The following is a 13,695-nucleotide window of genomic DNA, read 5'->3' as shown; positions in this document are numbered from 1 at the left end:
AGACGGAAAGATTTGAGAGATAGCGAGGAGGAGGTCCTGCCCAAAAAATCCAGCGGAGACTATTTAAGGTGCGGTTTTTTTATCCTATATTATTTCATTAATTTTGTTAATAATTTATTTAAAAAAAATAGTTTATAAATTACTTAAATAATAAGATAATGCAAAAATTTACTTTATTAGCTTAATTTTTTGATAAGTTGTCCTTTTATGATAGAAATGGGTTCTATTTAAGGTGCGGAGACGGAAAGATTTGAGAGATAGCGAGGAGGAGGTCCTGCCCAAAAAATCCAGCGGAGACTATTTAAGGTGCGGTTTTTTTATCCTATATTATTTCATTAATTTTGTTAATAATTTATTTAAAAAAAATAATTTATAAATTACTTAAATAATAAGATAATGCAAAAATTTACTTTATTAGCTTAATTTTTTGATAAGTTGTCCTTTTATGATAGAAATGGGTTCTATTTAAGGTGCGGAGACGGAAAGATTTGAGAGATAGCGAGGAGGAGGTCCTGCCCAAAAAATCCAGCGGAGACTATTTAAGGTGCGGTTTTTTTATCCTATATTATTTCATTAATTTTGTTAATAATTTATTTAAAAAAAATAGTTTATAAATTACACCAGTTTCAATGCAAGTTTTGCGACAAGGTTTTCAAGGGAGGAGGGGTAACCAGGTTGAAGCAACACTTAGCCGGAAATTCCGGTGAGGTTGCTACGTGCCGAAATTGTCCTAACGAGATTCGTGTGCTGATGAGGCAGAATCTTGCTGAGGCCAAAGAAGCGAAGGAGGTGGCTTCCAAGAAGAGGGCGGAGGTCGATCGCCAAGCGGCAGAGCCACCTTCCTATCACTCTAGGGAGCCAGAGGAGGTCGAGGATCTAGATGAGGAGGAGGCAGATATTCAGGCGGCCATGCATGCAAGCCTGGATGATCAGTGGCAGTAGGAGGAGGTGGCCAGGCATAGAGCTCGATTTGGGCCCTCTGCATACGAGTCGGGCGGCGGTTCTCGAAGCACTAGACAAGATCCAGAGTTCTTGAGGACAACTTCAGTAAGGGAGGGCGTCGGCAAAGAACGTGGCCGGATTGCATCTATGCTGGGCGGTTTTGGTAGCCGAAAGAAGTCATCTAGAGGAGTTGCAGAAGGAGCGACAATTCATGATGTAGATCCGCATGCTCTCCCCAGTAGAGATTCAAGGCAGCAGAGGGTAGACACAATGTGGATGAAGGATAAGAAGAAAACTATGTGGCGAGCTATTGGATCCTGGTTTCACTTCAGCCACATCCCAGCGAATGTGGCAGACAATACATACTACAGGTCTGCCATTGCCGCCATACAAGCTGTCGGTCCCGGTGTAGCTCCTCCAGGCCCGAAGGATATATACGGTGAGCTTCTTGACAACAATAAGGAGGAGCTGGAGAATTGGATTGACTCCTACAAGAGCAAGTGGCCCATATATGGACTAACCATCATGTGCGATGGTTGGACCGGTCCGACCAGGCGGAGCATCATCAACTTCCTGACATACTGTGATGCTAAGACCTTCTTCCACAAGTCGATTGATGCTTCGGCTTCTGTGCACAACACCTCGTACATGCTGAAACTTATGGAGGATGTGATTGATCTGGTAGGAGAGGAGAATGTCGTGCAGGTCGTCACTGATAATGGGCCGCAATATAAGGCTGCCGGGCAAGTCTTGATGGAGCGGCGGCCACATATTTTCTGGACCCCATGTGCTGCACATTGTATCGATCTTATGTTGATGGACATTGGAAAGATCCGTAGGGTGCAACAAACGGTGGAGACAGCCCAACGCATTACGAGGTATATTTATAACCATAACTGGGTTCTTTCATTGATGAGAAAGTATGCAGGGGGAGAGATTCTGAGACCAGGAGTCACACGGTTTGCTACCAACTTCATCGCACTTGATAGCATACTCGAGAAGAGAGGAGCCTTACGTCAGATGTTTGCCAGTCCGGAGTGGTATGATAGTAGATATTCTTATGCCGGCTCTGAAGGGAGCAAGATAGAAGACTTGGTGACGAGACAACCATTCTGGCAGCGGGCTACTACAATAGTCAAGGCTATCAAACCATTATATGAAGTGCTGCGGGCCGTAGATAGCGAGATCTACCCCCAGATGGGATTTTTGTATCACATGATGGTCAAGGCAAAGGATCAGATTATGGAGGCAGATCCAGCACATGGCCGGTCATACATCAACATCATTGAGCAAAGGTGGGGAGCGCAAATGGGTACGGAATTACATCTAGCAGGTAAACTAAGATATAATTATAGTGACAATTATAGTGATGGATATAATTATATAATTATGCTAAGATAGTCTCGTATATGTGCAGCATACTACCTAAACCCCCGGTTTCAGTACAGCATAGATGGAATTGGTATGGATGAAACACTTCTGGATGCTTTGCGTAATGTGATTTACAAGATGGAGGCAGATCCAGAAAAAGCGGCCCTATGTCTTGAAGAGGTAATTATGATTTAGTAATTACTAGCATGTGTAAGTATATCAGCATCTTCAATTATTAACATGGTTTTCTTATGCTTATTTTTCACAGAGCAAATTATTTAGAGAGGGCAGCTACAGTTTTGGCCAACGAGCGGCTGTCGTCAGCAAACACAATATGAATCCAGGTACGTGACACATCAGCAAAACATTCACCTGGTGTTACTTAGTTACTATTATGGAACTATCATATATGTAATCTTCATAAATATTTTTGCAGCTGAATGGTGGGTGCATTTTGGCGGATCCGCGAGAAATCTAAAGCGGATAGCTATCCGGATCCTCTCCCAAACAGTCTCCTCTAGTGGATGTGAGCGCAATTGGTCCACCTTCGCCCTTATCCACAGCAAACAAAGAAACCGTTTGACGCAAAAGCGCCTCAACGACCTTGTTTATGTGCATTACAATTTGCGGTTGAGGCTAAAGTGCATCCAGGAGGAAGTGGAGCTCAAGTATACAGATCCGATTTACGGGTCCTTCACCGCTGATGACGATGATCCACTACTCGGCTGGCTTGTAGGCCAGCAGCAGGAGCCCGAGCTTGACGAGCCAGGATCGCCTCCACGACCAGCTACCTTCATAGCCACCGAAGCTGGGGTCGATCCAGAGCAATGGGCTGAGCGCAATATTCCACGCACTCCCAGAGCTGATCAGCCGCAGGCACAGGGGAGCCAGACAGAGAGGGCCAGGAAAGGAAAACAAAGAATCCCAATGGAGAGTGTCGAGGAAGAGACTTGGACTAGTAGCGATGAAGGTTCTGGTGGTGATGGATCTTCTAGCCATGGAGGGAGCGGAGGACAGTATGGTACTCATGAGACACAGCCGGAGGGTGGTCTTTATTTCACCGGTGAGTCCCAATTTATGGGTGCTACACAGGATACGGACCACGGTCGACCACCTGATAGAGATCGTGAGGATATTATTGGATATAGAAGACGGGCTCCTCGAGGTCGTTCAGGAAGACAGGATACGACTGCAGATCCGAGGACATACGGATACGGATTCTATTATCCACAGCCTCAGCCTGACGAATACGGATATGGTGCATTGGATTTTGCTTCCGCCATATTTGGATGGGCCCCTACACAATCAGAGGACACCTCTCAGAGCCAGAGCGTGAGCGAGAGATCCGACAGTTCTTATAACCTGGCGCGTGTTCCTTCTGATTGGGTTGATTTGCCTCCTCCTGATTATACTTATGATCCAGATATCTACGAGAGCCATCGGCACTCGTCCCGATTTTAGATATCCTAGAGTACTTTAAATGTATGTAAATGATTGTATCTTAATTCGAAGATATTTTATGTGTATGATTTTATCATTTCGAACGGGAGGAAAACGTAACATGCAATCATGCATCATATATGTTTCAAATTTCAACCCTAAATTTAAATATGAAAATATCAAAAATCATGAAAAAAGTAATAAAAAAACATCAATTTTCATTTAATTTAAGATCCAACAGAGACAACATTTAAAAAAAAAAAAAAGTCTGACTCGTGGAGCCCGGCCGGTACCGTACCGGTCCGGACCGGTACCGTACCGGTCCGGACCGGTACGGTACCGGTGCGGACCGGTACCGTACCGGTCCGGCCGGCGACCGGTACGCCGGACCGGACCGGTACCGCGGACCTTGGTCATGACTAACCACTGTATTCTCAAAATAAAATAAAATAAAATAAAATAAAAAATGAAGGGAGGTGGGGCAGGTTTGCCCGATTACTAGACTGTTGCAACATCAGAGTGGAGGGACTCAGGATTCCCAATTGTCAAACTGTGTGCATAATCTATGAAAGTTGCAATGGTTGCCAGTGGTGCACCAGGGCATCCAATTACTGTGCAACAACTACAAGAGTATGGCCACCTACAGTTTCCTCTCTCTAAAACGAGTATTGGGAGAAAGTGCATTCATGAAAATTCAGTGCTTGAAGCATAAAAGCTTCAGCCGGAAAATCATCCCTGCCTCCATCGAAATGTTAGAATAAGGAAACAAGAACGAAGATTAATGGCATGGTTAACTATATCAAACTTCTGGTGACATAAACACCATCCAAGTAATCCACTCTTGGGATGAAGGTCCATGTGCCTCAATGGCTGGCTCTTCTCTGGCAAGAACTTCATTGGTGAAAGGTTAGATTAGCCAAAGTATCTGAAAAGCAATGTGCCTGCATAGCATTGCTCGAGCAGAAAACTGTAGTAACAAATCATAGTCATGAGGTCAGTGTTTAAGACAATTCAAATAGTGACAAAATTCAAAATTCAGAAACATGCTGAACTTGGATAATGGAAAAAGGAAATTTACAAAGATAATGTATAACAAACAATACCTATACAATTCATCAAGTAGAAGCAATAATGGTAGAGCCCAAAACAGTATACTACAGTAGCATGACCACAGGCAATAGCGACATATAGGATTGCTAACTTGTAACCTCATGATTGCTTCTTGAATAATTCATGAGTAGATCATGAAATATATAAAAAATTCAGGAGCACTTGAGTAATAAATTATTAGCTTGGATATGCAGAATAATTTCAATAAACACTTGGCCAACAGAAAGAATAATTTAAGAATTATTCAATAATTTGGAGAATTTTGTTATCATATTGGAAATGGAAGTAGATAATGCAGAGGTAGAGGGAAAAACAAAGATAGCAGTAAAAGGGCGATTGGCATGAATTGAGAAATTAAAGGCAGCCATGGAACTGATGAGATAATTTAACATTGACATTTGTCCACTAGCCACCATAATGCTTACCTGTATAAGGCTTTAATTTTCTCAAAGCAGCATAAACTTAAGTCTATAAGGAAAATAATTTAAGAATGATTGAAAGAAAGCTTATACACATGTCACACCTCCACCTGCCACTACAATGGTTATCTGCAAACAGGCTTTAGTTTTCTCATCAAAGCAAGATAAAATTAATTCTGCAAGAAAATAATTCAAAAATAACTTAAAGAAATGTCATCCCATTTCCCTGCTATCACATAGCCAATCCCAAAACTCCCACCACTGAATGAACTAAATGAGCTTTTGAGTATGCAAGATCCAAGACGATCCAAGTTTCTTCTGACATAATCCCTCATCCACCACTATAAGGTATGGATTCATCTGTGGCCTCCAGATGAAATATGGCTCTTTATGTGGCAACAAAGTAAAGGAACGTAAAACTAAAAAAATAATAAATCCTTAAAAACAAAATCTTAAAGGAAAAAAAGTAATAAATCCTTAATAATGTGCAAAAGAGGGAGAATAACAGTAAGTCCACATCCCATGTGGTTCATACTCCCTTCCAATCAAAAGAAAAATCTCAAGTCCAGATTTAACATTTATCAGGAAGTACTGTGGTCCTTTGCACCCGTACAACAAATGGCTGCAAACAGTTGCTTGCAGAACAGTAGATCATCTGAAGCAATGAGAACTTATTGATTTGAGTAAGCACTCACTACGTGAAACATAAAGCTGAAAACAAGTTGCTGATGAGCAGCTTTCTCATCTGACAAACCAACTGAGGATTTCCCAAATGTGACAAAATACCATCCAAGCAATCCACTCCTGGGATGAAGGTCCATGTGCCTGAATGGCTGACTCTTCTCTGGCAAGAACTTCACTGGTGGAATTTGATATGACAAAGCCAAGGGCATGGAATGACATCCAGATTAACAAAGCCAATAAAAATCTGCCACACACTTTAATTGTGGGAATTTTCTACTGAGTTGCAAAGGATTTGCACGTATGATAATGCTCTCTTTTGGAGACACAAATCAAAAGTGCAGCAACCTAAGGTTTGTTTGTTTAACCTCATCATTACATCTACCATCTATGTAACCACAAGAATATAAAAACTGAAGAAGATGAAACAGCAGCAGCAGAGAGAATATAAAAGTTCTAGAGCACAAGTAGGCAACCTGTTGGTAACAACAAGGCCTCGAATATCTATCTCTGAGGTTCTTCATACTTGAAAGCAGGGAGCAACCTCTTTCCACCACTCGACCCTTTAGGCAAGGATAATTGAAAGCAGCAGTATATAAAATACTGCTATGTTTTGTGTAAGTTTTCATATTCTTTAGTTTTGAAAAAATGACAAAATATTAATTTAGTAGCATCTAATACTATAAAATGAGAGGAAAAAGACAGCAAAAACCATGAAAAGGAATTGCCAAAACCTTAGTTCCAAGACATCAGGTCAAGGGAGAGTACTGGTAGTAGAAAAAGGAGAAAGGAGTAGTATATGTTATATGAGATGCCAAGCATTACACGAACATCCCTGGCAAAAATAAACTTGTAAAACCTTAGTGTAAAGAAAAACATTTAAGCAGAATTAATTTTTTTAAAGAAAGAAGAATTGGAAGAGAGGGAAAGGAGAAAGGGGAATCAAGGGGAGGCTCAGCATTTCCAATTTATCAGACATTGATTGAGTCATTGATAGGCTGCAATATTTGCCTGCCAAATATCAGACCATCACAATGCAGCCTGCTATGAGAGATGCATAAACTAACTCAACAAGTTACATATGTGACTAGCTGAAGAGGAAAGAGCATTTGATGGATGGCTGATAAGTGAAGTTTTGAGACAATGCATCTTCTGTTGGCCTAGAAAACTTGTGACCTAATTGGATGGGACTGAAGATGTAATAGAGATGGTGGTCACATGATAAAGAGAAAATCATGGACTTAGGAGATGGGACAGCACTCCAAACAAGGCAAACTCACCCAAAAGCATTATCATAAGCCTGAGAACAACCACAGAACTCAGGATATCTATTTCTGTGGACAGATCTAGCATCGAGCATGCGTAGTGCACTTGGAAAAAGAGAGGATGGGGACAAAGGGTTAGAAATTGGAACAGCCAGTTTATAAGAAGTTCTATAGCAACTTGAATGTCCTCAAATATTTCTAAGAATATAATTGTAAAAGCTACCACAAAAATGTAAAGATTTGTAGAACCTTGATATTAAATATAAATCATCAGAAAGAATAAAAAGACATAGTCATGAAATTTAAGAGAAGATGCATCTCAATGTTTTGCTCATTAAATCAATATCATATGAAGTAAGAGTTCAAAGGACAAGGACAAACCTAATGTTTCGCTAAAAGCTATTTTGAGCACAAACCTCATGAACAACCTTGGCATGTTGACTAATTAAGCATGCACCTGTTGAGCCAAAAGTGAGCAGCTTGCAAATAATTCATTTAAGCTTTACTAATGTGATTCCCCAAAGCCTGCAGCTGGTTGCCAATGGATCAACAGACCATCAAAGTTTGGCACACCATTATATCAAGCATGCAGCTTTAAAATTCACCATCACAAAACCACATAACAACCTCTGCAGTCGACCCAGACATGGAGAGGATGATGCGTAGCGGAACCTCTACAAGGGGCATCTTGATCAGCACCTCCCTTCCTCCTCCCAGAAAAAAAAAAAAAACGAATGAAAGAAAGAACAATAGAGTGAGATTTTCTCACCAAATGAAACTGACAACCCACAGGAAACTGGAAGGAACCGAAAAAAATTCTCAGCCAATAAAGATCTTCCCCATAACCTTATTGTTGTGATTTCTTCCCAGTGGGGCTGTAAAAGGAGTTGCAACCAGAAAAATATGCCAACCACCAGAGACTAGATTTTACTGTTACAGCCTGGCTTACAATGTTGACCTATTTCGTAGTAGCTTAAGCTTTTGGATCAAGTGGTTATTCAACATGATACCCAAGCCAAGATTGGTGAAGGTCGTACATTCAAATCCCTTTGAAGTCAACAATTTATTTGATTCACTTGTTCTCATCTTCAATCATTTTTTATCTTCATTTCTTCCTAATTGTCATCCAGAGTTGTTTCCTGTCCTCTTTATTTCTCCATGTGAATGGTCTAGGCCCACACGAAGCAGGAGGGGTGCTAAGGCCTGATATACATTGTTGACCCACTCTCTAACATCATAAGCATTGGGTGTCAAGTAGTGAGTTAACATTTACACCCTTCTTCTAGCATACAGATTACTCTACACCAGATGTTCTCCCAACTTTTAAAGCATTAATAAGATAGGCGACTCATTACAACCTAATAGCAAGCATAGAAACGCTGGACATTCAGTCTGAAAAAAAAAAAAATGTAGAGAAATAATCTACCTTGCCCATGGCTAAACATTATAAATAAATCTGAACATAAAAATGTAGCGGCCTGTGAATGCATATTCATTTCGCAAGCTTGAGGGGAGGCAGATTCCTCTTCAAAGTTCATTCTGAGGAAAAAAAACACTATAACACCAAAGAAAGTATTGAATTAATAGTTCCGCATAAATACCAACCAGAATAGCATCAACAAGTAATTAGACCCCTAGATGCAATCTATGCCCCAATTCATTCTTCACCCGCTATACTATCATATCAATTATTGGCAGGATTCCAAAGATTTAACTCGCGCCCCCTTCAAAATGCGGCATCAAATAAATGCGAAAAACGATGGACAAATTAGCAAAAGAGGAAAACCAACTGATTCAAGAAAAATAGCGAAGGAAGGAGGAAAAGAGGAAGAAAAGAGGCTCAGATCCATCATTATATTCACCATCGTGTCAGTCTGTGCCAGAAAGCAAGAAGCGGCTGCAAACGGTTGCCTGCGCACCAGCAGGCCCTCCAAGTTTGCCCTGCCGTCCAAGAAAACAAAGAAAGAAAGAAAGAAAGAAAGCACTTCTTCACACAGAGGTTCCCGCGCCAATCAGACGAATCATCACAGCCTCTTTGAAAAATGAAAAAGAGAAGATAAATGAGAAGAAACGAGAAGGACCACCATCACCATCACCACCACCAGCACCGCAGAATGACCTGCGAACGACCTCGCCGGCGGCCCGCAAGCCTCTTTACCACCACTTTTAACTTTTCAAGGGAGGAGGTGAGGGAACACTGAACTAAATATGGGTCATGTGCCAGTTTTCTGCAATGGAATTGGATTTTGGAAGAAGGTCTCGGATATTTTTTGTCCTTCGGAGAGGGGAGCAGGGAGACACCAAGTTCCGTCCAATCAGTCATATAGATAAAAAATAGTGTGATATGAAATTTGGCCCGTAGACCGACTTAGCTAGAAGTCATGGGTCATCCGTTCTGACTAGAGGTCAATTGCAAGTCTTTCAGGTCATGGGTCGCCCAGCACCTCAGAATTATGATATGACCAAATTAGGTTTATCCAAATTCTTTTATCCGAATCTGACTAAACCCGGTTCAATCCAAATGATTCGTTGGACCAAAAATTATAAGCATAGATCTGATCCGATCCGACTTGATCTTCAACTGAGTTGGGGTCACTCAGAATTTGACCCGATCCGATCCAATCCATTTGCATTCCTACTCATGGATAAAGTTTTTTTTTTCCTTCGTTATAGTTTTTTTTTTTCCAACCATGCCGACCACGGGTACCAGCCCGGACGTTATAGTTTTTTCTCTTTATTAATTTATTAAATTACTATTTTAATTAAAATTATGTAATCCAGTTGCTGTGTCGCGGAGAGTGGTTAAATTAGCTCCATTTTATTGGAGTCATCTTTAAACTAACCAACATTGTCCATGCGAGTGAGATTATTTCTACACTGCATGCACCAATATGGCTATGCATGTAGCTAATTACCATCAATAATTTCTATGATGGTACAATAAGAGATAGGCTTGATGAATGAGATCCATTAGCTGCATGCACGGCTATTTGGTGCACCTATTGTGAAAGATAATTTTTTGTGCATTGCAATTGAGAACTATTTGATTTGTTTTATAAAATAAAAATATATTTAGATATTTCTAGAGAGTTATATTGAAAATTTTATAGAATTTCTAAATTAGGCTATTTATTTAAATATGACTCTATCAACTAATTACCTTCCAGCCCAAATTTGATGGATTTTTTTTTTCTGCAGCCCAAAATTAGAATTTGAGCTGGGATTTAGGAAGGCCCTTAGAAAATGTGAATTAGATGGACCAATATGCTCGGTTTCCATAGAATTTTCAATCCAATCTTAAAGAAATATCTAAGCAGGATCTAAGTAGTCATAAGTTGTATTACATGATCTAGATTTGATAGTGTCGACTAGAAGAGAATGGTCCGGTCAGGGCAAAGCAAGAGCGAATGCTGACATGATAAATGGTTGCCGGATTGGGAAAGGGCCCTTTATTGGAGTCGACTAGGGGAGAGAGAGAGAGAGAGAGAGAGAGAGAGGCGAGAAGTCGAGAACCTTCAGCTGGAGCAACACATACACTAAAGAGAGAAGCAAGGACCCACTGTTGGGATCCACTCAAATTATACGAAGAGAGAGAAAGATACAAGAGAGCACGAGGGAAAATCAAAAATAGGGAAGGGGACGGGTGGCCTTCTCTCAGAAGAGAGAACAATTCAGAAAAAGTTGGCTATTTCTATATTTATATGCCGGCATTATCTATAAGTATTAGTAATTTTGGCTCCAACGCCAAAATTTACCAATGCTTTTAGATAGTGTCGGCAGACATGATATTACAACGATACTAGATAGCATTGTGTAAACTAGCATCATCTGAGGACAAATGAGAAAAGAGAAAAATAATTAGACAACGCTTTAAAAAGCGTAGCCAAAATCCAATTACACCTCCATCGCCCCCCCCCCCCCCCCCCCCCCCCTGCGGTGGTTGAAGCTCTGAGGTTGGTCCCAAAGGATAAATGAGATAGAGACCTGGCTGGAGAAGAAAAAGAAGGAAGCCCTCTATTTCAAAACAAGGGCTGTAAAATCAAAACAGGGAGGCACTAAGGACGGCTGACCTGGCAAGTTCTCAGTGAAATCATGGGCAGCAGTGGCAATTGTTACGCCCCGAACCCAGCACTCGGGTCCGGTACACGACTGGCCGCATGAGCCTTAGAGCAATGCCCTAAAGATCATGCAAGGCCTATGATGAACAAAAATTCAATAAATCCATAATTAATTAAGTAATTCAAATAGACAAATCTGACATGTTCAGATAATCAAATTGGTTCATTTACATAAGCTTTCAATATTCATTAATATCAAGATAAACTAACTAACTAATGACTCTGATACTCGCACTCTGCGCCTATCCCATCTATATCTATGCATCCTGCAACTCTGAAAAAGAAAGAAGAAGAGGGTGAGCTTTACAGCCTAGTAAGAATCCCTACACATCCATACCAACACAATAATAGTATGAATTTGAAAACTACGATAAATCAATGCACATATCATGAAATCATATACCGGCTATCAAAAGCTCGAATAATTAGTATAAATATGCAAGTCAAATATCAACAAAAATTCAGCCACTCAAGTGTGATATGTCATACGATATCTCAATATCATCCTTAATGTTTTCATTGCTTTTAATTCCATTCCTTTTAAACTTGATCCGAATCAATTATCTTTTCGACTTTGGGCTAAATCCCGGTCACGTTTCCATCCCGTGACGGGGCAAACCAATAGTGTCACACTTAGAGCCTGTGACGGGTAAACCAACATTGTCACACTTAGAGCCTGTGACGGGCAACCCAACATTGTCACACTTAGCCTGTGACGAGCAAACCAACATTGTCACATTTAGAGCCTGTGACGGGCAAACGTTATGCGCATGCATGCATCCATCATGATACTAACCACAAGCGAATACGATCAAAATACAATTTAATATAAAATCATTTTTGCTTCTTACTCAACTGGATCATAGACATCATATATAGATAGATGCAAAATATTTATATCATGCAGGATTGGCGCATAAGGATTCTTACCGCTTTGCTGATAACCCAGACAGACCACCGTGATCTACGAACTAGGGTGCGCAGAACCCTGCTCAATATCTTTTTGTCCAATAGATTGTTCCCCTACAGAACCAAATCAATATTAAAAATTATCCGGAGTATCTGACAACCCAAAATCCTCTATTGACCCACGACTATCCAGCAGTCCTTGCAAACAATGATCTCTCCGAATCAAACTAGAGAGAGAAAATTCTAATCTAGAGAGAGAAAACCTATAGAGTGAGAAAGTCTCGTAGAGAGAGTCCCAAGAGATTGAAACTAGTCATGGGCATCGGGCCGGGCCCGGCCCAGGCCCACCGGGCCACGGACTAAACGGGCCGTGCCTGGCCAAAAACCCAAGCCCGGCCCGGCCCTAGGCCCGTGGATTGGCGGGCCGGGCCCGGCACGGCACGAGACGGGCCGTGCCAAGCACGGCCCATCACGGGCTGCCAGACGGGCCGTGCCAGGCACGGCCCGTAACGGGTCCAAACGGGCCGTGCCTGGCACGGCCCGTCTGGCAGAAAAATTCTGCCCGTTACAGGCCGTGCCTGGCACGGCCCGTTTGGACCCGTCTGGCAGGGGGAAGAAAATAGTCGTTTCCAACGGCTATTTTTTGGTTTTTTTCCCAAAATACCCCTCCCAACAGTCCAAAAACGGCTAATTTGAGGGGTATTTTGGAAAAAAAAATTTTGGAGTCCTATAAATACCCCTTTCCTCCCTTATTCTCACCACACCAAACCAACTATTCTCTCCTTCTCTACTACTACTATTTCTCTCTTCTAAAGTGCTCTTCTAGCAATTTAATTTTTAGTTTACATTTAGCAAGTGTTCAAGTGCTACACAAGAGGAGGTTCCTGTTGAGAAGAGAAGGTCACTCCTGTTGAGAGCACAAGAGGAAGCTCAGAATCTCGGCTCTACCTCTGCCCTCTGACCCTCTACTCAATTCCTCCTTGTGGTTAGTTTTTATTTTTTGCATTCATCAATTTAGATATGTCATCTTTTGAGGAAAGTCATTTTGGCATTCCTCCTGTTTCTGAGGGAGAAGAAACTAATCCCCAACCCCATGTTCCTAGTTCCTCTAGAACTAGTGAACCGAGTGAAGATCAAACCTTTTCTCGTAAGAGGACTAGTGCTGTATGGAATGAATTTGATAGAATTATGGTTGATGGAATCTGGAAAGCATAATGTAAAAAATGTGCCAAACTTTATAGTTGTAGTAGTAGTGGGGGAACAGGTCATTTAAAAAGACATCAAGAGAGTCATAGGATGCATGATTCTCATGCTCAAAGTACCCTTAATATACAAGGGGGATCACTTGTAGGTAATTTTGCATATAATCATGAAAATCAAAGAAAAGCACTTGTAAAATGGATAGTTAAGGATGAATTACCTTTTAGTTTATGTGAATCT

The 13,695-nt window shown here is 41.2% G+C and overlaps 1 protein-coding gene across 1 annotated transcript; it reads left to right on the top strand.

Annotated features, from left to right (window-relative positions):
- The first annotated feature begins 2,457 nt into the window (after positions 1–2,457).
- Positions 2,458–3,933, top strand: LOC120111069. The gene is made up of 3 exons (XM_039127445.1): positions 2,458–2,493; positions 2,582–2,657; positions 2,750–3,933. Exons 2-3 carry the CDS (start codon positions 2,648–2,650, stop codon positions 3,772–3,774), a joined length of 1,035 nt encoding a protein of 344 aa, XP_038983373.1. The 5' UTR covers positions 2,458–2,493; positions 2,582–2,647; the 3' UTR covers positions 3,775–3,933.
- Positions 3,934–13,695: the final 9,762 nt, after the last annotated feature.

The sequence above is a fragment of the Phoenix dactylifera genome, chromosome 6 (genome assembly GCF_009389715.1).
Source record: "Phoenix dactylifera cultivar Barhee BC4 chromosome 6, palm_55x_up_171113_PBpolish2nd_filt_p, whole genome shotgun sequence".
NCBI lineage: Eukaryota > Viridiplantae > Streptophyta > Magnoliopsida > Arecales > Arecaceae > Phoenix > Phoenix dactylifera.
Note: the sequence above shows the minus strand (reverse complement) of the source record. Positions and strands in the feature narration are given on the sequence as shown.